General features: G+C 43.6%; 2 protein-coding genes across 2 annotated transcripts in view; one reads left to right on the forward strand and one right to left on the reverse strand.

Annotated features, from left to right (window-relative positions):
* LOC118385725 (uncharacterized) overlaps positions 1 to 12,347 on the reverse strand; it is a 60,805-nt gene extending 48,458 nt beyond the window's left edge. The window contains 2 exon segments of the mRNA XM_052520547.1: positions 4,688 to 4,731; positions 12,129 to 12,347. Coding sequence (XP_052376507.1) covers positions 4,688 to 4,731; positions 12,129 to 12,191 — 107 coding nt within the window. The 5' untranslated portion in view covers positions 12,192 to 12,347.
* A 7,347-nt stretch (positions 12,348 to 19,694) lies between these two features.
* Positions 19,695 to 23,410, forward strand: nsrp1 (nuclear speckle splicing regulatory protein 1). The gene is made up of 9 exons (XM_052520548.1): positions 19,695 to 19,774; positions 20,182 to 20,269; positions 20,755 to 20,811; positions 20,928 to 21,056; positions 21,445 to 21,652; positions 21,779 to 21,881; positions 21,976 to 22,614; positions 22,649 to 22,683; positions 22,755 to 23,410. The coding sequence occupies exons 1-9, from the start codon at positions 19,755 to 19,757 to the stop codon at positions 23,021 to 23,023; spliced, it is 1,548 nt and encodes a 515-aa protein (XP_052376508.1). The 5' UTR covers positions 19,695 to 19,754; the 3' UTR covers positions 23,024 to 23,410.
* The last annotated feature ends 529 nt before the right edge of the window (positions 23,411 to 23,939 follow it).

Genomic DNA, 23,939 nt, shown 5'->3' on the forward strand with positions numbered 1-23,939 from the left:
TGTGAATATTGATTTCACTCCCAGCTGCACAAACACTGACAGCTCTCTCAATGCGATATCAGAAACACCAAACTGGCCTGTGATCCATGTTCTGTTCTATTTATTTTGGCCCACATCCTGACAGACTCTGACAAGCTACACTGCTCTCTAGTTGACAGTCAGAGAACTGCAGTGCCAACATTGACAGCCTTTCTGACAAAAATGGGACAAATAAAGCATTGGGAAGAGATGAAGCCCTAGTACCTAGTGTTTAGTAAACACAGACGAGCACACGAGCAGAAGGCAATGTTACGTGAGAGCTGTTCAGCTGGAGTCTGTTGTGGACAGAGACATGACAAACCTGATCTACAACGACTCCACAGCTCAGACACTCACTGGTCTAAGCAACAAAGGGAGAATCGCATTGTGCTGTTACAATAGCACAGGAGTTCTTTATGGAGTCACAATCACAGAGGAGTTCTTTATGATGTCACAATCACACAGGACAGAACGCTCACACAGGTGCTGCTTGATTGAGGTCACCAGCCGTTTCCATTAACTTGTCCAGTGATTTCGCGATTTAGAAAGTTTGCATAGAAAATACATGTGACAACTGCCTGCTAGAGTGCATTTCCATTGAACCATCTTGTGTCGATGAAAACAGCTGGACATAATGATACCACACCTAAAGAAATACGTTTGCACGAAAACCTAGTGTTGAATAAAAAAATGTTGTTTCCAAGTGTTTCCATTACCCCTTTAAGGCAAATTGGGCATTAATACATTTCCCTCCCACCTATCTGTTTTATGTCTCAGGTAGTCCGCGAAAGCCAGCATGGACAGAATGGAATAATGGACTAATATTTGCCATATTCTAATAATCATCATGTGCCATCGTATCGCCCAGGGTCCATGCCATGGTGAGACTTGCACTCCTGTAGATCTGAAATAATTGCAAGGTGAAACTTGCCAGCCAACCAGAAAAGCAAGGCGAAGCAATTCAGGCATTCTTGAAAGTCAGGACAACACTTGTCCTGCAAAGAAAAATGCTTATAGTTGGAAGAAAAAAAAATAAGTATTTCACAAGACCTAGGCATTTACAATTATGCCGCATTCAAAACAACTGGAAGCTCGGAACTCAGAAATAGCAGACTTCAGTGCATTCAAAACTGACAACTCTGGGGGGGGGGCCATCCGACTCGGAAACTCTGGGGGGGGACAAGCTCTAACTGGGCATTCAAAAGTGACAACTCTGGGGGAAACAAGCTCTAACTGGGCATTCAAAACTGACAACTCTGGGGGAAACAAGCTCTAACTGGGCATTCAAAACTGACAACTCTGGGGGGGGAAACAAGCTCTAACTGGGCATTCAAAACTGACAACTCTGGGGGAACAAGCTCTAACTGGGCATTCAAAACTGACAACTCTGGGGGAAACAAGCTCTAACTGACAACTCTGGGGGAACAAGCTCTAACTGGGCATTCAAAACTGACAACTCTGGGGGAAACAAGCTCTAACTGGGCATTCAAAACTGACAACTCTGGGGGGGGGGAAACAAGCTCTAACTGGGCATTCAAAACTGACAACTCTGGGGGGGAACAAGCTCTAACTGGGCATTCAAAACTGACAACTCTGGGGGAACAAGCTCTAACTGGGCATTCAAAACTGACAACTCTGGGGGAAACAAGCTCTAACTGGGCATTCAAAACTGACAACTCTGGGGGAAACAAGCTCTAACTGGGCATTCAAAACTGACAACTCTGGGGGAAACAAGCTCTAACTGGGCATTCAAAACTGACAACTCTAGGGGGGCCATCCGACTCAGAAACTCTGGGGGAACAAGCTCTAACTGGGCATTCAAAACTGAGAACTCTGGGGGGGGACAAGCTCTAACTGGGCAAAAAAAATTGAGATTTGTACAGCCATCCGACTCAGAAACTCTGGCCTCTTTCTAGAACTCTGCCTTTCTGACCTGAGGATCACTGATGTCATGATTTGACCTATTTTTCCGAGGTCCCAGCTGTTTTGAATGCGGTATCTATAGTGGAGTGAGCTTTATAGTTATGCAGTGACATCATGTGCCCTGCGTACATTCAAAATTATTTGTCAATCATCATTTATTCAAAAAACACAGTGTCCATCGTCATTTGATGAAGAAATTTGGTAATTTAGAACCAGGAACAGATATGGCCCTTAGTTCTCTCCAGACCCGACTGCCCTTAACCAACACAAAAACATCCTATGGGGTTCTGCATTAGCATCGAATATGTAACTTTTCAGGGAAGCTAGAAACCAATATACACAGGCAGTTAGAAAAGCCAAGGCTAGCTTTTTCAAGCAGAAATTTGCTTCCTGCAACACAAACTCAAAAAAGTTCTGGGACACTGTAAAGTTCATGGAGAATAAGAACACCTCCTCCCAGCTGCCCACTGCACTGAAGATAGGAAACACTGTCACCACTGATAAATCCACTATAATTGAGAATTTCAATAAGCATTTTTCTACGGCTGTCTATGCTTTCCACCTGGCTACCCCTACCCCGGTCAACAGCACTGCACCCCCCACAGCAACTCGCCCAAGCCTTCCCCATTTCTCCTTCTCCCAAATCCAGTCGGCTGATGTTCTGAAAGAGCTGCAAAATCTGGACCCCTACAAATCAGCCGGGCTAGACAATCTGGACCCTTTCTTTCTAAAATGATCTGCCGAAATTGTTGCAACCCCTATTACTAGCCTGTTCAAACTCTCATGTCGTCTGAGATTTCCAAAGATTGGAAAGCAGCTGCGGTCATCCACCTCTTCAAAGGGGAGGACACTTTTGACCCAAACTGCTACAGACCTATATCTATCCTACCCTGCTTTTCTAAGGTCTTCGAAAGCCAAGTCAACAAACAGATTACCGACCATTTCGAATCCCACCGCACCTTCTCCGCTATACAATCTGGTTTCAGAGCTGGTAATGGGTGCACCTCAGCCACGCTCATCTTAACCGTCATCGATAAGAAACAATACTGTGCAGCCGTATTCATTGACCTGGCCAAGGCTTTCGACTCTGTCAACCACCACATCCTCATCGGCAGACTCGATAGCCTTGGTTTCTCAAATGATTGCCTCGTCTTGTTCACCAACTACTTCTCTGATAGAGTTCAGTGTGTCAAATCGGAGGGCCTGTTGTCTGGGCCTCTGGCAGTCTATGGGGGTGCCACAGGGTTCAATTCTTGGGCCGACTCTCTTCTCTGTATTCATCAATGATGTCATTCTTGCTGCTGGTGAGTCTCTGATCCACCTCTACGCTGACGATATCATTCTGTAGACTTCTGGACCTTCTTTTGACAATGTGTTAACAACCCTCCAGACGAGCTTCAATGCCATATCGTGGCCTCCAACTGCTCTTAAATACAAGTAAAACTAAATGCATGCTCTTCAACCGATCGCTGCCTGCACCTGCCCGCCCCTCCAGCATCACTACTCTGGACAGTTCTGACTTATAATATGTGGACAACTACAAATACCTAGGTGTCTGGCTAGACTGTAAACTCTCCTTCCAGACTCACATCAAACATCTCCAATCCAAAATTAAATCTAGAATTGGCTTCCTATTTCGCAACAAAGCGTCCTTCACACATGCTGCCAAACATACCCTCGTGAAACTGACCAAACTGTCCAATACCCTACTCAATAAATTGGATGCAGTCTATCACAGTACCATCCGTTGTGTCACCAAAGCCCATATACTACCCACCACTGCAACCTGTATGCTCTCGTTGGCTGGCCCTCGCTTCATACTCGTCGCCAAACCCACTGGCTCCAGGTCATCTACAAGACCCTGCTAGGTAAAGCCCCCATTATCTCAGCTCGCTGGTCACCATAGCAGCACCCACATATCTCTGGTCACCCCCAAAACCAATTCTTCCTTTGGCCGCCTCTGCTTCCAGTTCTCTGCTGCCAATGACTGGAACGAACTACAAAAATCTCTGAAACTGAAAACACTTCTCTCTCACTAGCTTTAAGTACCAGCTGTCAGAGAAGCTCACAGATTACTGCACCTGTACATAGCCCATCTATAATTTAGCCCAAACTACCCCTACTGTATTTATTTTTCTCCTTTGCACCCCATTATTTCTCTCTACTTTGCACATTCTTCCACAGCAAATTTACCATTCCAGTGTTTTACTTGCTATATTGTATTTATTTCGCCACCATGGCCTCTTTTGCCTTTACCTCCCTTATCTCACCTCATTTGCTCACATTGTATATAGACTTATTTTTCTACTGTATTATTGACTGTTTGTTTTACTCCATGTGTAACTCTGTGTTGTTGTATGTGCTTTACTTTATCTTGGCCAGGTCGCAATTGTAAATGAGAACTTGTTCTCAACTTGCCTACCTGGTTAAATAAAATGTGAAATAAAATAAATTTGCCACAATAAAAGTTAGACCGAAGAAAAATCCACCCGTCGAACGGATAAAAATATTGTCGATCTTTAGAAAATGTATCATATATATATATATATATATATTCCGTTTCCATTACACGTCTCAATTATTTTTTTTATTTGCAACATTGCTTTTTTCGAATAAACCTGCTTACTGTCACATTTATCAGATTTCTCACAATTGCACATGGTCTCTGATGTCACAATGGCACAGAGTGACATTTGTAGTGTCACAAACAAGAGTGATGATGTCAGGGGGTGTGCATCTGTCTTACCTCCTAGGCTGAGAGCGCCGGTCATCCTCCCCACTGCCAGACTCCTGAGGAGAGAAAACACACAGATGGTTAACACAACATCAGTGTGGTCAGCTAGTCCAGAGACTGACCAACTCTCACATTGACCAGTTGGGGAGTAATGGATCCCATTTAACTGATTTTAAAAAGTGTTTTAACTGTAATCTACTACCTTACCAGCAAAAATATTGTAGATTTACAGATACTTTTGAAGAACTACATGATAATTTCTAGGGTTACTTTTCAATTGAGAAAGAACGTTTGCACCATTTTTCTGACACCTTTCTGATTCAATAACCAGAGTTCCATCCAACCATTTCATGTGGATGAATTATCTGATGTGTGAAAAACATCACGACATGCTGATGGAAACACAATATGCCAGTACAATTTTATAAATGCTAACAGACTATTTATTTGTTGACATCGTGGGATTTATTTTTGTCGATACAATTAATTATTTGAGAAATTGCGGTGGAATTCATCATTTTCGAAGTAAACTTGGAGTCACGCGATATGTTGTGTGGTCCTCCCACTACAACTCAGGAAAGCATGCAGTTTATTAAACTACAAATTAAATTAATTATGATGAACTGAACAGGGTGATGATGAGTGCACGTGATGAGCTTGATGCTCCTTTCCAATAAATATCGAGGGTCGTATTCTGGTGACATGATAAATCGATGCGGCTGCCATTTGACAAATAAAACTAAAATGGCTCTTATCCATAATGTCATTGTAGGTAGCCGTACCTGCACTGTAAATGCGACACATTTGCTTTATAACGCAACAATGTGACAAAACCATCAGTAGAGTTGAAAATGCAATGGAAACCCATTTAACTTGTATTTATCCATTTGGTTTCTCAATTTTTTGGGGGCACAAATGTGTTTACATGCCTGTTAGTGAGAATTTCTCATTTTCCAAGGTTATCCAGGTGTGATATATGAAGAAGATGATTAAACAGCATGAACATTACAAAGGTGCACCTTATGCTGTGATGGTGGCCTCTGGAATGTTGTCCCACTCTTCAATTTCTGTGCGAAGTTGCTGGATATTGTCAGGAACAGGAACGTTGTACACTTTGATCCAGAGCATCCCAAACATGCTCAACGGGGACATGTCTGGTGAATATGCAGGCCATGGAAGAACTGGGACATTTTCAGCATCCAGGAATTGTGTACAGATCCTTGCGAGATGGGGCTGTACATTATGCTGAAACATGAGGTGATGGCAGCAGATGAATGGCACGACAATGGGTCTTAGGATCTCGTCACAGTGTCTCTGTGCATTCAAATTGCCATCAATAAAATGCAATTGTGTTTGTTGTCCGTAGCTTATGCCTGCCCATACCATAACCCACCGCCACCATGGGGAACTCTGTTCACAACGCTGACATCAGCAAACTGCTCGACCACAGGACACCATACACGCTGTCTGCCATCTGCCCGGAACAGTTGAAACCCAGATTAATCCTTGAAGAACACTCTTCTCCAGCGTGTCAGTGGCCATCGAAGGTAAGCACTTACATACTGAAGTTGGTTACGACACCAAACTGCAGTCAGGTCAAGACCCTGGTGAGGACGACGAGCATTCAGATGAGCTTCTCTAAGACGGATTCTGACAGTTTGTACAGAAATCTTTGGTTGTGCAAACCCACAGTTACATCAGCTGTCTGGGTACCTGGTCTCAGACAATCCTGCAGGTTAAGAAGCCAGATGTGAAGGTCCTAGGCTGGCATGGATACACATGGTATGTAGTTGTGGGCATATGCTTAAAAGATTCTGTTGAAAATACGCCCGGCCTTTATCAAAATTAAATGTTTTTGCATATTTTCAGTGTGGAACCCGTCTATGTTAAGGGGGGTTAGAGCCTCGGCTAAACAATTCTGAATGGCTCTAGCAGTTCCTAAAGTGGAAAATAGACAAGACGCAATTATTCTAAAACTGCTGCTCGTTTTCAGTACACGTTTTCCTACTTCAATCAACCAGTCCATTTAGAATTTGTGATAAAACTGTCATCATTTGGCAAGGAATGTTTATTTTTACAGGGACAGTGCACATTAATCAACGCTTCAGTAAAAGTGCCGGTTTTAGCCAGCTGGCTAATTTTCAACCGCAGTCCCTGGGCAGGTTATTAAAAACAATTACAATATAGACAATAGCAACATAGGACAAGCGAGACGTAGCATACAGACAGAGCAACATAGGACAAGCGAGACGTAGCATACAGACAGAGCAACATAGGACAAGCAAGACGTAGCATACAGACAGAGCAACATAGGACAAGCAAGACGTAGCATACAGACAGAGCAACATAGGACAAGCAAGACGTAGCATACAGACAGAGCAACATAGGACAAGCAAGACGTAGCATACAGACAGAGCAACACATTTTAATGTCACAGTCCAGTGAAAATCTCACTTTAAAAAAAATGTATGGAATTACATTGAAACCTTTTAATGAAAAAAATACAGGGTTCATTTTTTTTTTAATGATTAATGTTTCCTGATCTTTCTTATATCTCAGGATATAGGACAGACACATCAGAAACAAACTTCCTTTAGATTTTTTGGGGGTGTCTATCAGTTGTTCCATGTCGTGAATCTGTTATTCAATAAGTTTTTAATGGGCTAACAGCAGTACAGCTAAATAAAATGTTTAAAATCAAATGATTTTATATATTTTTTGTTTCATCAAATAGCAAAACTTTCATTTGTATGAACCTCTCAAAACAATCCCATATAGTAGAACCCTCCCTCCCCCAAATCCTGTGAAATGACGTCGACACATACTGGAGGAGTTACTGGCTAGCAACAAGTGGCTAGCTTAGCTAACACACTAGCTTCCGTACGTCGGTCATGGCGCGCATGACTAGAATAACACGTTGATGAACCACCAAAGGCATGCCCCATTTCTGTTTGAGAACTGAGGAAGGAATAGGAGATGGGACGTTTTTCATGCCCAAAGTCTAATGTTAAAGCTCATTTCCTGCCATTCTAAATATTTGTCCATAGCTTATGACGTGTTCTTATGCTATCTGGGGGGCCACCCTGACCTCTCTTCAGGAAAAACAAAATTCACTTGCCCGTTCATGCAGCCACAATGCACATTTCACCAAATAGTTCTACAGTATTTTAAAAAATTATTTATCCCTACAATTGAGTGGGCTAATAAATCCTTCGTTTTTTAGATTATGCCCAGGTAAAATAATTTGGCTAATCTATATTTCCAGGCTTGACTGGAAATTATACAGACTTTGGTTTTTAAATGTGGAGATAATAATTTGATTGGGCTTTATCTGTAGGAGAAAGCAATGGGTTTAGAAGACTAGATATCCAACCCATCAAGTCAAATGCAACACCCAGTAACTATGTATCTAACATTGATTTATCCTGCAATATATGTTGTTGAATTGGTAATATTAATTTGAGATTACTTTACTGAGTTTGGGAAATCCCAAAATTACATTTAGAAAGTAACCGATCTAACCCTGTCACACACACCAGAGAATGACCAACTCTCTCTCACACCAGAGAATGACCAACTCTCTCTCACACCAGAGAATGACCAACTCTCTCTCACACCAGAGAATGACCAACTCTCTCTCACACCAGAGAATGACCAACTCTCTCTCACACCAGAGAATGACCAACTCTCTCTCACACCAGAGAATGACCAACTCTCTCTCACACCAGAGAAAGAATGACTGCGTGCAACAGGCTATGCAGTTTAACTACCCCTATTAGAGCAGAGAGACGAGCTGTTCAGCCTGTATTCAATTTGCTCACCCTCTCCAGGAAAATGACCTCAGTCTGTTTATAAGGCGCGGTTCGAGAGAAAAAGATTCACACACAAACATGTTTGGGTTTTCCCTGACTGTCAAGTTTTTATTTTGGTGATTGTTAGTTCTCAAAGATGATCTTATTTAACAAATATATAGCTCCCTTATCTTTCCATATACTTCATCTGGTTTTAGTCGCTTAAGTTTACACTGAAAACATTTTACCATCTTAAATAATTTCCCAAAAATATATCCATTTATTTTTTATTTTAAAAAAATGCAGTGGAGGCCATTATTTATCAGCTGCAATGCATCTCTGCTAAATGCATTCAGGAAAAACACTGATCTCCATCTTAACACAGCTATAGCACGTTATAGTCCACTAGTATATATTTTATGGTTCTATTTTTGCAACAAAAAAAAAGAGAAAAATAAAGAGAACCATTAATGTATATGGCTGAGCGAAGATATTATGACCAGAGCCTCAAAATAGAAATTCATGAAGAGTGGGGAGACAGTGTGGTTCAGGGTTACTACAGTGGTCACCCGAAAATAGTGTGTGTGTGTTGGTCAGATACCAGGAAGGGGCCAGGTTTTTGTGTTTGCCTGGACAGGAAGGGAGAGGAGAAGCACAGATTCCTCCAGCCGGGACATTTACATATATGCAAAACCCTCAAGGTGTATGGAAATGTTTGCATGTAGTTCAAGACACGTCACATGACAGGGCAGTGAGATACTCAATGGGGTTGGATGATAAACTTCACCTCAATTATCTTTTTTTTTTTAAAGTATACTTAACTGTCAATCAATATCCTCCATGTTTAAGACAATGGAAAAATCCTATGCTTCATTATGTAAATATTAAGAGTGTGGGATTTGAGGACATGTTGGCCCGGAGAGTAGTGCAGGCGATAGGGGTAAGAACAGGTGGGTCTGGGCAGGTGTAATGTTGTGTATATGTGTGTGTTTCTGTATATGTTTTGGATTGTTTTAAAAGTATGTAAATGAATAAAAAAGTAGTGTGTTGTGAGGCATCTGCAGGATAGGACGGTAGGGGGGAATCCCCACCGCCATTCAACGTTTTCCACTTTGACCACTCAGGAAAGAGAAGGAAGGGTGATCTGAGTGTAGGAGTCCCTTGACTCCATGGAGTATTACAGCAGCAGTGTGTGTGTGTCTGGCCCTCATTGTCATAGCAACACTGCATTGGAGCTGGCCAGGTTCACCAAAGGGTTCTAGAGAGCGAGAAGACCCAGTGGGCATCTCACAAGACACCTCACACACCACCACCCAGCCATGGGACACATTTGTTCATTAGGATTAGGATCCCCATTCGCTGATGCAGCAGCTACTCCTCCTGGGTCTACACAAAGGGTAGATAGATGTGCGTTTATTTGTATTCCCATTAGCTTTTGCAGAAGTAGCAGCTATTGTTTCTGGGGTCCTGTGTGGAGGGAAGGGGCAGCGTAAGCAAGGCAAGGCTATCATCTGGCCTCACTCACAGAACCTGTTTAGCCGGGGGAAGGTAGAGAGAGACGTCAATGACAGGGTCATGTCCAAGATTACAATGCTGGTGAGGAACGTTCTGCAACATACCTCAACAACACAACCCCAGTTCACACTCTTTGTTTTGGGGAAACTAAAAGCAAATGACAGGTTGTATTTCTCTCTGTCCCCCCAGACCTCCAAAATCAGTACCGTCGTTGACTCCAAACAGGCTCAACTGGTCGAAACGGACAGTTCAAGGACAGACTGACGACAACAACAACCATGGTAGTAGTGGTTTACCTTAGTTTGAGGCATCCTCTGCAACTAAACTGTTACGCCATAAAACAGAGATGCTTCCCTGATAGGCTGACACTGACTGACTCACCAGAGCACAAACACTCAAACTCTGGTGAGTTTGTGGCATTGACTGGTGTTATGACTAATCTAGCATCCTCATGAGATCAAGGTGTTACTCACAATATACCGTGATCTGATAACGTCGCAATGAAGTCCTACCATTTCACTACGGCCCAACAGACTTCTGGTTTAGATGAAAACAGTAGGAGAGATACACATAACTTGTTGTCTATGCAAAAAGGCTGAAAATTGGCTGATGTGTTTATAAAAAAATATATACCTATTTTATTTTTAATGTAGGGTTACTGCAGTTTCTTATTATCTACACTGTGAGAAATGTAGAGTAAGAGTGCTTTCTTAAGGGAGAGCACCCAATGAGGGACATACTCCTGAGAAGTGAACCACTACTATTGCTCCACCTGTGGCATTCAAGAGCTGAAGAGAAAGAATGAGAGGGATTGATCGTTGGATTAGTGGCATATACCGTACTTCTATATCTACGTCGCTTGCTGTTTAGGGTTTTATGCTGGGCTTCTGTATAGCATTTTGTGATATCGGCTGATGTAAAAAGGGCTTTATAAATAAATGTGATTTGATAGCTGCTAGAAGATACTACTTTACACTTGTTTACACTGAGCTGCACTGAGTCAAAATGCTGCTGGTTTTACCAGAAAACTGCAATTTTCATCCTCATGCTAGCTAGCATTAGCAACAGCAGCCATTATGGAATGGCACACCTGAGAAGTTTGTTTGTTCGACCCATATCTCGCGCCGGATCCAAGGTGTCTCCATGATTGCGTTCCGACCCCAGTGCAGTTCAGTAAAAACAAGCGTAGCAGTTGGGTCGGAATATTCTGGCAAGATTGACAGATAATACTATATTGTACCCAAGACAGACACATTGTATGTTGAGTGAATACTTATCTGGTTCTTCAGGCAGCCTACAACTACTAGCACTCACTATTATGCAAGTGACCCTTGGACCATGCAGGAAGCCAGAGCACTATTTAGCAATGTGCAGCATGAACTCTTGCTTCCTGATTGCCTGACAGGTTTCTGTAATGAGGCACAGGGCACACAGGCGGTGTGTAAATACCGGAACCCGGTTCAGCTGCTTTACATAGATAATACGTCTACACCGGTCAAGGCAATAAACTACTAGTTTACATGCCAACGAAACAACAGTCTAGAGACTTGTAAATTACCCGCATGCATACGCGTCACGTGTACCACAAGTCTATTACATACTGACGAGCAGGAAATGTGGCTTTAGTTAGTTACTTCTCCAACGCGAAACGACTCATTCCAGGAAACCAAAGAAAGTGACCAAATCATGTTCCTGGTCTGATAAAGTGTTTTTTGATTACTTGGGGAGGCCAGTTACTCTAGTGAACGAACCTGCCATTTTACAGTAGACTATGGTCACTCGCTGGTGTGTCTAGTAGCCTGGTCTTACCGGCGTGTAAGTTACGTCGCGATGTCAGTAGCAGCTGACGAAACCTACCAGACAAATGTTGCCTATATTTCTCCTCTTGAAACCATACTAAGATGTCATACGATTTACACACGTTTCATTGCCTGTGCTTGGTAAATGTGTTGTATTGTAGCTATCTATCACTGTTGCATCACATTTGAACTGATACATTTGCTACTGTTATTCCAAAATGAATAGACATGTTACGCATGCGTAGAAGTACAAAGGCAGTTATGTACAGTCCGCAAAAACAGCGGAAATCAACCCAAAGCTTCGAGCGAGAGATTCGATGGTTGGGGGTCGAAACGACCGTGGCTTACCGAAACACAGGGGCTGGAACTGGTGCTGGGGGTCGGCGAGCGCTGCACGGTAACCAGCGCCATTCAGCGACCGGGAAACAGATACCTGAGAGAAAGCGACAACGGAAAGACGGTCATAATTGTTTGAAGAGAAACCAGCTGTATCCGTGGTATTCGCTCTCTCGTTCTCAGGCAGCTACCTACTCCCCGGCTATTTCCTCTGTATGGCGGATCCGCGCATGCGCAGCAACCGCCAGCTGTTAATTCCGATTAACCCGTGCTGGAAACAGACAAAGCAGCAGACAATACACCAGAGGGGTATACGGTGCATTCGGAAAGTAATCAGACCACTTCACTTTTTCCACATTTTGTTACATTATAGCCTTTATTATAAAATATATTACATTGTTTTTATTCCTCATCAATCTACACACAATACTACATAATGACAAAAACAAAAAACAGTTTTTATTTTAGCAAATGTATTAAACAAACAAATAATGAAATATGACATTTAAATAAGTATTCAGACAGTGTTCTTGGGTATGACACTACAAGCTTGGCACACTTGTATTTGGGGAGTTTCTCCTATTCTTCTCTGTAGATCCTCTCAAGCTCTGTCAGGTTGATTGAAAGATAAGCTTGAAATGGGCATAGTCTAATTGATTAACAACCAAAAACACATATTTTCTTAGTTAGCTGGCTAACTCATTGAGCCTTCTTTGTAGTACACTTCTTAGTGTGGGCTATGAAGTGATTTCCCACACTCTTCATCTAGAATAATAATAAACATGCCTGTCTTTCTTGTCAATCTGCTGAATTTACATTGTCATTTTAGTCCTTTAGAAGGTGCTCTTATCCAGAGTGACTTACAGGGCTAGGTAAGATAACCACATATCACAGTCAAAGTATATACATGTTTCCTCAAAGTAGCTATCAGCAATGTCAGAGCTAGTAAGGGTGGAAAAAAGTCAAGTGTAAACACATGTCAGAGTATATACATGTTTCCTCAATAAAGGAGCTATCAGCAATGTCAGAGTGAGTAAGGGTGGAAAAAAGTCAAGTGCAAGTGGGGGGGGGTTAATGATACTTTGACGAGGTAGTGTTTCAGATGTTTTCGGAAGATGGGCAGGATCTCTGCTGTCCTAGCGTCAGGGAAAAGCTAGTTCCACCACTGGGGTGCCAGGACAGAGCTTGGACTGGGCTGAGCGGGAGCTGCAGGGCCAAGAGACCAGAGGTAGCAGGACGGTGTGCTCAGGTTGGGGTGTAGGGTTTGAGCATAGCCTGAAGGTAGTGGGGAAGTTCCTCTTGCTGCTCTGTAGACAAGTACCATGGTCTTGTAATGGATACGAGTTTCGACTGGAAGCCAGTGGATTGCGTGGAGGAGGAGGTTGACATGGGAGAACTTACTTGCCTTTTTTTTGTGTGCTTTGAGAGTCTTTGAAAAGCGCTATATAGGTTGAATAAATTATTACATGCAGTAAGTCTTCAGGACAAAGGTCTGGATTGAAACCCTACATTGTCCACTATCAGCTCAGTTTTGAACTAGTGAGCACAGTGAATCTGAGGGAGAAAATCAAAACTGTGTTTCTCAGCTCCTGTGGCACAAGACTCGCTGCCTGTCTGAGCTTGCACTATGCTGCTACTCTCTTTAACCGCAAGTAGGTTGATGATGCCACTAAACACAATTCAGTTTTTGTTTTCCCAGTTTAATAAATGAGCTCAGGACAGGGGTGGGAAAACTACGGCCCACGGGCCCATTCAATCCAGATCCGGCCCATGGGAATTATTTCCATTTTATTTGGTATATGGACACCCCTTCAAATGAGTGGATTCGGCTATTTCAGCCACATCCATTGCTGACAGGTGTATAAAATTGAGTACACAACCATGCAATCTCCATAGACAAACATTGTCAGTGGAATGGCCCGTACTGAAGAGCTCAGTTACATTCAACGTGGCACCGTCATAGGATGCCACTTTTCCAACAAGTCAGTTCGTAAAATGTCTTCTCTATTATTGTGAAGTGGTAACGTCTAGGAGCAACAACGGCTCAGCTGCAAAGTGGTAGGCCACACAAGCTCACAGAACAGGACCGCCGAGTGCTGAAGGGAATGGCCATTGCATCAGCTGTCTGCGGTTGCAACACTCAATAGGAAGTTCCAAACTTCCTCTGGAAGCAATGTCAGCACAAGAACTGTTCATCGGGAGCTTCATGAAATGGCTTTCCATGGTCGAGCGGCCACACACACGCCTAAGATCACCATGCACAATGTAAAGCTTGCCGCCATTGGACTCTGGAGCAGTAGAAACATGTTCTCTGGAGTGATGAATCACGCTTCACCATCTGGCATTCCAACGGACGAATCTGAGATAGGCTGATGCCAGGGGAACGCTACCTGCCCCAGTGCATAGTGCCAACTGTTAAGCCTTCCCAGATGAGGCTGTTATAGCAGGAAAGGGTGGGGACCAACTCTATATCAATGCCCATGATTTTGGATTGAGATTTTTGACGTGCAGGTGTCAACATACATTTGATAATGTAGTGTATTTTGAAATAACTGTAATTTTTCTAGCCTGAAATTTGAATTTCGAAATCCCGATGTGGTCCTCGAGACAAAAAAATTGACCAACCCTGAGTTAGGATGTGGAGAGTAAACTGATCCTAGATCTGTGCCTAAGGGCAACTTCTACTCTGAACATACATTATCTGCGTCCCTAATAGCAAACTGTACTCTCTATAGTGCACTAGTTTTACCAGGTTCTCTGTTCAAAACTAATGCACTAAATAGAGAATAGGGTGCCTCTAGGGACACTCTCTGTATTCACACCATCCACACACACAGCTGTTATGTCAGCAGGAAGTGTATCGCCACCTCCACCACTTCCTCTTACTGTAGCCCCTATCCCCCATAATACAATGTGCTCAACAACAGCAATATAGGTCTACATAAACAATATAGTGTGCCTTGTCCTATAATTCTGGCAATATTCAAATGTCTGTTTTGTTTTAAAGGATGGTTCTGATGCAAAACAAAGTTTTTTTTAGACAACCAATACGCACAATGACAACACCTGTTTACTCAAACAGACACACATGAGCAAACATCCCATGTAAATAGTTTTTAGCCTAAACCACTATACTGTGCTTTATCTCCGTGAGAGGGTTTTGATGCTCTGTCGAGTCTTCTCCAACAGAGAAGCTAACCCTTCATGGGTGGTGAAGAGGAGAGATAGTTTTCATGTCATATGCACAAGTACTGTGAAATGCCTTTCTTGCAAACTCAAAACTCAGCAATGCAATAATCAACAAACAATGTATTACTAGGGAAAAAAACCCACAAGAGATAAGAATAAGAAATATGAAATACACAATCATTTACAATTTGCAGGGATACTGGATTGGTGGAGGTAGATATGTATAGAGATATCTTTGAGTGGTGAAGAGAAGAGGAGAGATATCTTTATGAGTGGTGAAGAGAAGGGAAGAGATATCATTGAGTGGTGAAGAGAAAAGGAGAGATATCTTTATGAGTGGTGAAGAGGAGAGATAGCTTTATGAGTGGTGAAGAGGAGAGATATCTTTATGAGTGGAGAAGAGAAGGGGGGAGATATCTTTGAGTGGTGAAGAGAAGTAGATGCAAGCCAGTAGTGGTAAACAGGGTGGTATTATGCTGCTGGCTATGAGTGGTGAAGGGGAGAGATATCTTTGAGTGGTGAAGAGAAGAGGAGAGATATCTTTGAGTGGTGAAGAATAGTGAACAGATATCTTTATGAGTAGAGAAGAGGGGAGATATCTTTATGAGTGGAGAAGAGGGGAGATATCTTTATGAGTGGAGAAGAGAAGGAGACATAGTCATATAAATTACCCAGTTGAATTCAAACACCCTGACAACACTTCCCATTAAGGAGGCTTTTCGACACAATGGCCAGAAATCAGTTTGTTTTGTTAGGTTGTTAATTGCATCATGCCTATAATTGCTTCACCACACAATTATGCACGTGTGAAAGAACATGACTACTGAAAATACATTGCAAAACACATACACACAGTTCATGTTTCAGGAGCGCTGGCCCCGCCCATTTTAGTACTTAGCAACCTGCAAGAGCTATAACACACAAAGAATGAAAGAGAGCTCTGAGGTGTATCAAATGGAAACAAACTTAAACAAAACAAACATTTTTACAGAAACGCTTGTTTTCTAGGGTGTGTGCTAATGAATACACTCGTGCTCTAGTTATCCATCCGTCCCTGGTAAGTCCCTCTGCCTGAGTAGCAGAGTCTCTCTGTCTTTGTGAGGAGATAAACAACAGTGGCAGCCGAGAGAACGGGAGATGAGATTTGGATTACGACAGAGATAATGGTGTTGAGGTTTACAGTCACTCAGGAGAGACAACGGAAGAGTCAGGGTGGAATCAACGCCTCGGCTATAATCACAGGGTAGCTCTCTGCAGAGATAATGACAATCAGAGAAAGTGAGAAAGCGTGGGTATTAGTGGTATGGTATTACTAAGGAGAACTGGCATGGTGGTGAAGAGTCAACAACCCATGAAATTGTTATGGTTTTACGGTAATTAAATGCAATTTAAAAAAAAAACGTTTTTTCAAGCCTTCCTCATCTGCAAATAGGAATGAACGGTTGTGCTGTAGTCCAAAGCCTGGCAGAGAGCGATATTGCTTCGTGTGCCTCTTACCGTCCAAAGGGAATGCATGCAGCCGGCTTTACACTCGTATCCTCGATTTAATGGCGAGAAGACGGGAAAATATGGGAAAATATGCATACTTTCTTTATGAAACACCATTTTATTTCCCACAAACATGCTAGATTAGCTAATGCTAGTCCTGAATGTTGCGTATCTCGTTCAGACAATCAGGTTGCAGCAGTCTGTTTTTTTCACCTCTGCTCTAATGTTTCAAAGTAAAAGACTGCTGCAACCTGATTGGGTGAACGCGATACGCAAGGTCCAGGACAGGCATTAGCTCATCTAGCATGGTGGTGGAAAATTGTGTTTCAGAATGAAATTTAAGGACGATGCATTTGCAGCCTGAATGGAGAATGTTTTATGTACGAACCGGTCCACGGGGGATACGAGTGTATAGTGGATACGAGTGTGTAGTTGGCTGCATGCATTCCCTTTTGGACAGTAAAACGAAACAACTAATATCGCCATCTGCCAGCCCTTGGGTTAAGTCAGGGATCATCAACTTCATTCAGCCGCGGGCCAATAATTTATTGAGCGGATGGTCGTGGGTCCTGAACATAGGAAAACCCGTTTATAGACTTCAAATTGACCTCCAGAAGCCCAAGCAGATATAATATTGGACTAAAACATAATACATTCAAAACTTGATTACATTTGGAGACACTGCACTGTGTAAGGTGCTGTCTTTCTGGTGGGATGTTAAAATGGGACTGACTCCTGACTCTGTGGTCATTTAAATTCCCCTGGCACTTATTGTAAGAGTAGGGGTGTTCACCCTGGTGTCCTGGCTAAATTCCCAACCTAGCCACATTCCATCATGACCACCTAATCATCCACCTCATTCCTAATTGGCATATATCACTCCTCACCTCTCCACTTGATAGCTGATGTGTGGTGAGCGTTCTGGCACAAAATGGTCGCTGTGCATCACTGAGGTGGATGATGTGAGTTTCCCCCTACTATGTAAAACGTACCTCAGTTTGTAGAATAGTGCTATATAAATCCAATCAACTATTATTCATTATTATTAGTATTTGTATACATTCGCGTCTCTCTATTATGTGGGGGAATCCGTTGGAACAGATTTCCAAAATAAAAATAACTTGAAGCTGATTTCCTGGTGTTTTCATAGTCTTAAAAAAAATGAGCTCAGAAAACTTTGGGGGGGGGGGGGCAAATAAAACCACCCACGGGCCGACAGTTGTGTAACTCTGGGCTAGGTTGTGCCAGAGAGGAAAAGGCAAAGCGAGAGGGATAACTGGGCCCAAATCTGTCTTTTCCAGCAGGTGGCGTCATTTCGTTTTTTTTCGCTCACCAATCAAGGAGTTTTTGTATGGAGGTCAATCGAGTGTTAAATTTGAGTGTTAAACGAAAAAAATGGCATGGTTTATTTGCTTCGTGTGGTTTATTTAATCTAATATAAGTGTCATAATGCTTATGTTGTTACGAGTGTACAGATGTATGTGTAGGACACTTGACTTTTTTTTGTTGAAAAAACAATATATTAGAGTTGTGCCTGTTGTTCACACTCATATCGCCCCTCTTGTTGGCTCGAACGGTCCCGCGTAGTCTTGCCTACTCCCGACTGCCTTCCATTTTTTAAAGACATTTATTTTCCTTGTTAGAGCGGCCACTTACGTATCTGATCAATATAATGGATGATCTGTGTGCTTCATTTGGCCAAAGATTATACATATACTGACAAGAAACTTGTCTCTCTGCCAAACAATGGGTGTCGTTGTCCTCAAAGCGGCACGGTGGGCTGTGGCCATTTTATTAATTGTTCAGCAGTCTTATGGCTTGGGGGTAGAAGCTTGGCGCTCCGGGTAATTGAAACGGCAGATATAGGATACAACATTTTTATCCGTTCAACAGGGGTGGATTTTCTCGCTTCGTGTCTTTTATTTATTATTTTTACCCCCAGTTGTTAGTAGTTACTGTCTTGTCTCATCACTCGGGAGAGGCGTAGGTCAACACAGCGCGCATCCAACCCGGAAGCCAGCCGCACCAATGTGTCGTACACCTAGAGACCTGGTTAGCGCGCACTGCGCTCGGTCCGCCACAGGAGTCGCTAGTGCGCGATGAGACAAGAATATCCCTGACGGCCAAACCCTCCCTAACCATGTGCGTCGCCCTTATGGACCTCCCGGTCGCGGCCGGGTCGACACAGAGTCTCTGGAGGCACAGTGGCCTTTGACCACTGCGCCACCCGGGAGGCCTCGTCTCTTCTTCTCTGATTTGGCAGTGGAAGTGACGACTTTCCACTAGTTAGGTTTAGGTTATGGTTAGGTTTAGGTTAAAAATCTGATTTTAAGAAGAGAAATAGGCGGGGGTTATTTCTTTGTGCTGGTGGTAACTAGTGAAGACCGAAGTGGCGGTGTACTGTGTCCAAGCAACTATCTTTGTTGATTCACTCTAGACCTGCTGGAGTTTACTAGGTACATTTACAGACAGGCCTTTGCTGATAAAGTATTAATACATATTGTTTTACTCGGACCAATAAACTGAGCGTACTAAAACGTTGACCCTGAAATGTCCATCTGAACGATTCTTCTCCACATCCGGCCATGACTGGGAGTCCATAGGGCGTCCCAGCGTTGTCGGGTTTGACCGTCATTGTTAATAGGAATTTGTTCTTAACTTAATTGTCTAGTTAAATAAATAAAATACAATTATCCAATTCGCTGCAATGTTGAGCGTCTGATCTTAATCTGATTATTGGTATTGGCACTTTCGCTATATACAGCGACGAGAACAAGGCTCCAGATGAATTGAGAAAATATAACCGTATCATATTTGTGTATATAAACCTGGCTATTATTGCACGTGTTTTTTGTAACCATAAAATTATTTTTGAAGGCTTAATTAGGGGCAGGATCAGAAGGCAGGGTTCGCTTGCCAACGAATCTGCCGCAGCGGTTCAGAGATATTTCAAGGAGTAAGATGGCGGCACCTAGTAAACAGTAAGTAGAAATTGACACTACAGAAATGTTATTCTATCGCAACTAGATAGGTAGTTATAATACAAACATGTTTATTTCGTCGCTGTTTCTTATGGTCGCCGTGTGCAATGACTGGACACACGACAAGCAGCAATGTGTGCACGACCATGCAATCCATTATCAACAACATTGTTAGCTACTCGCTAACGTTAGCTATCAAGTTAGCAAACGGTAGCAGCCAGTCGGTCCCGCATTGCCACCTTCATGCAAGCAATGAAGTTTGTGTTTAGAGAAGAGAACACAAACCGGATTTGGCCTAGATTTTAGATCACGGAAATTCTGTTCATTTTCGCAGTGGAAAGTAGTTTCCCCACTTTATTTATTTCAAATGTTGGTGCTTGCTGTCCATTCATGTCACCTGTTCCCAGGTACGGCCTGATCATACCCCAGAAGAGAGCGTCTAAGACAGTCACCTTGCCCAGGCCCTCAGTGTTTGGGGATGACTCTGATGAAGAGGTAGGAAAAAGGTCTAAATGTCCATCTATATCTCTTATTGTATCCTATTGAGATATGCTGATAGTTAGTCTCGTAGCGCCCATCCTTCCAAATCTAGTCTCGTGTACTTGTAAGAAGCCTGGGTTTTCCGAGGCTAATTGGTAGTAAACTCTTTTGCAAGGAAGCCTAAGAAGATTACATTGTGTGTGGGTCACAGATAATAATAATAATAATAATATATGCCATTTAGCAGACGCTTTTATCCAAAGCGACTTACAGTCATGTGTGCATACATTCTACGTATGGGTGGTCCCGGGAATCGAACCCACTACCCTGGCGTTACAAGCGCCATGCTCTACCAACTGAGCTACAGAAGGACAGATCATTTAGAGAAGTCTGAAGTTTCTCCACTCCTTTGCTCGTGCCCTTTGTTGCAGCCAGTGAGATGAGTGTGAGTGAGTTGCAAGCTTTGCCAAGAAGTGATGATGTGTGGTCCTGTCTTCCAGACCTCGGTTGGGGAGAGTTTGCAGAAGGAGGCTCTGAAGAAGAGGATGATGAAACAGGTGAGTGAGTGAATGGATGAATGAGAAACCTCCGGTGGTAACAACAAATTCTCCAGAAGTTGCTGCTTTATGATTTTGTGACCGAGACCCATCTTTCTCTTGTGTGTGTGTGGCAGACACGTCTGGAGATGCAGAAAGCTCTAGAGCAGGACAGCAGTGTGTATGACTACGATGGTGTCTATGATGACATGCAGAAACAGAGGCTGGAGAGCAGCAAGAAAATGCTGGGAGGAACCGACAGGAAGGTGCAGCAGATCCAGAACAACCCCCAGCCTCCTCCCACCTTTTCAAATCTTCTCTAATTTTCTATCCTTTCCATTTCAATCCCCCCTTTCCTTCACCTTTTCACTTGCTCCCCCGCCCCCTTTTCACTTGCTCCCCCGCCCCCTTTTGCTCCCCCGCCCCCTTTTCACTTGCTCCCCCGCCCCTTTTCACTTGCTCCCCCGCCCCCTTTTCACTTGCTCCCCCGCCCCCTTTTCACTTGCTCCCCCGCCCCCCTATTTTCCTCTACTCATAATTTCACTGTGTTTTTCTCCATTTTGCCCTTTGTCACTTAGGTCCACCCACTCTACTCATCCTTCCTCGCCTCTTTGCTCATACTGCTCTCTCTCCTTTATCTCTCTCTCTCCATAGCCAAAATACATCAACCAGCTGCTACAAGCGGTGGAGGACAGGAAGAAGGAGCAGGAACGGAGAGATGAGAGGAAGATTCAGAAGGAGAGAGAGGCGGAGGGAGAGCAGTTTGCAGACAAGGAGGCTTACGTCACCTCAGCCTACAGACAGAAACTCAAGGAGAGACAGGAGGAGCTGGAAAAAGAAAAGCGAGAGGCAGCGATGGAGGGTGAGAGACACTGCTGTGTGTGCGTGCGCATGTGCGTTTATGAACAGATGTGTGTGGGAGAAACTGTCTGCTATGAATCCAGTAGTTTATAGAATAAACAAAGCCATGCTGTGTGTTTGTGTCTAGCTGCTCTGGATGTGAAGAAGCAGAAAGACCTGAGTGGTTTCTACAGACACCTGCTGAACCAGACCGTAGGAGAGGAGGCCATACCAGACCGCTCTGTACCGAGGTCAGAGTTCACAAACACAGCTAAAATATCTCCCTTCACTACCAGTATGTGTACATGAATATTAGATTGAACTCTCCTCTCTCTCTCAATGCAGGGATCAGAGTACAAAAGAAGTCAAGACAGAAGCGCCATCCCCACCGTCTTCACCTCCCTCACAAGACCACGTCCCCAGTTCCCATAGTGACAGCGAGGAGGGGCAGGATCAGAAGGCAGGGTTCAGTAAGCCGGCCCCTGGTGCCAAACGCCACTACAGACAGAGGCCCCCTTCCTCTGGGAGTGGAGAAGAGGAGCGAGAGAAGGATAGAGAGAGAGAAAACAAGAGACCCAAAGAGAGAGACAGAGACCAAGGAAGGGATAGAGAGAGGGTCAGAGAGAGAGACAGGGAGGACAGGCATGGTGGACGGAGAGATGAGAAGGATGGAAGAAAGGAGAGGGATAGAGACAGGGAGGAGGACAGGAGCAGGGGGAGGCGGGATAAAGGGAGAGAGGAGAGACACGGGAAGAGAGAAAGGAGCCCGAAAGACAGAGAGAAGGAGAACGGGGAGAAACAGAGGGAGCTAGACAAAGACAAGGGGAGAGAAAGGGACAAGGGCAGGGAGAAAGAGAGGAATAGGGATGGAGAAAAGGAGAAGACTATAAAAACTGACGGAAAGGATGAAAAGGAGGGAGAGGGGTCAGTGAAGAAGGGGAAGGAGGGAGAGGGGTCAGTGAAGAAGGGGAAGGAGGGAGAGGGGTCAGTGAAGGAGGGAGAGGGGTCAGAGTGGAAGGAGGGAGAGGGGTCAGAGAGGAAGGAGGGAGAGGGGTCAGAGAGGAAGGAGGGAGAGGGGTCAGAGAGGAAGGAGGGAGAGGGGTCAAAGGGGAAGGAGGGGTCAGAGAGGAAGGGGAAGGAGGGGTCAGAGAGGAAGGGGAAGGAGGGGTCAGAGAGGAAGGGGAAGGAGGGTTCAGAGAAGGGGAAGGAGGGTTCAGAGAAGGAGGGAGAGGGGTCAGAGAAGAAGGGGAAGGAGAGAGAAGAGGAGAGTAAAGTGAGTAAGTTTGTCAAGCGCAGCAGTGAGCAGACCGTGACCTCAGCCAGAGACAGATACCTGGCCAGACAGATGGCACGCTCAGCCACCAAGACGTACATAGAGAAGGAGGAGGACTGAACACACACAAACGGTGACAGCTATGACTGTGTGATGACATAGAGGGTGACCGATGAACTGCGACACGTCAACAGATGTGTGTGAACTTCTTTCTCTAATACACTGCACTTGACAGACCCACCAAATTAGAGTGGGGTCTCATGGTTCTACTGTCTGGGGAGAAAGATGGAATGGTAGAGAGTGATTTAAATGAATGAATGCAGGACTTGAGTTAAGTGAGAGGGTGAATAAGTGAGGAAAAATGTAGTGTGAGTGAGATGCCCCACACCAGCAAACTATTTGTTTTTGTTGAATATTTCTGTTATATTCCATTTTTTTATTTTTTTTTGATGGACAGAACCGTACTTCCTGTTTATGTTGTTAATAAATGTCAACATATGGCTGGTGTATTGGTGCTCATGTATTCACTATTTATCTGTCATACCTTGAAAGTTAATATGGGCTATTCCTGGGGCAGCTGTAATGACCGTTTAACATAGTGTACTGTACCCAATTGCTTTACATACCCATTTATAATTTAATATACCCCCAGTCACTATCTTTTTATATACCAATTATCTATAGATAGAAATGTTTCTGTGATTGAATGGGACTGATGTAGTTTCAGTCCAACAGAGCAGTAGTTGACATGTTTGGGAGCATCGATAATAACATGTTTTAAACAACAAAACATCATGAAACTGTTGACAGCCCCTCTCTCTGCACGCTGGAGAAAGGAATGAAGGAGAGCGAGGAGGAGCTGGAAACTCACTGGTGAGTATTCTGTAGCTAAAGGTCATGTCAGCCTATTCATTATGGAAATATAAAGAAATGCCTTATTAGATTATTCAAATACAAGTTCACTGTAATTGTAGGCTAACTGTAAGCTGCCCTGCACAATCAATGAACCAACAGCCCTGCCTAGACCTGCCTATAT

This window comes from Oncorhynchus keta, chromosome 6 (genome assembly GCF_023373465.1).
Source record: "Oncorhynchus keta strain PuntledgeMale-10-30-2019 chromosome 6, Oket_V2, whole genome shotgun sequence".
NCBI classification, from domain to species: Eukaryota; Metazoa; Chordata; class Actinopteri; order Salmoniformes; family Salmonidae; genus Oncorhynchus; species Oncorhynchus keta.

What these genes read in the sequence shown, in the direction of transcription:
- nsrp1 (XM_052520548.1), top strand. Translation starts at nt 19,755, where the DNA reads ATGGCGGCACCTAGTAAACA. An exon ending in CCAGACCGCTCTGTACCGAG is followed by an intron (nt 21,882 to 21,975) that starts GTCAGAGTTCAC and finishes CTCTCAATGCAG; the next exon opens with GGATCAGAGTACAAAAGAAG. An exon ending in AAGGGGAAGGAGGGAGAGGG is followed by an intron (nt 22,615 to 22,648) that starts GTCAGTGAAGGA and finishes TCAGAGTGGAAG; the next exon opens with GAGGGAGAGGGGTCAGAGAG.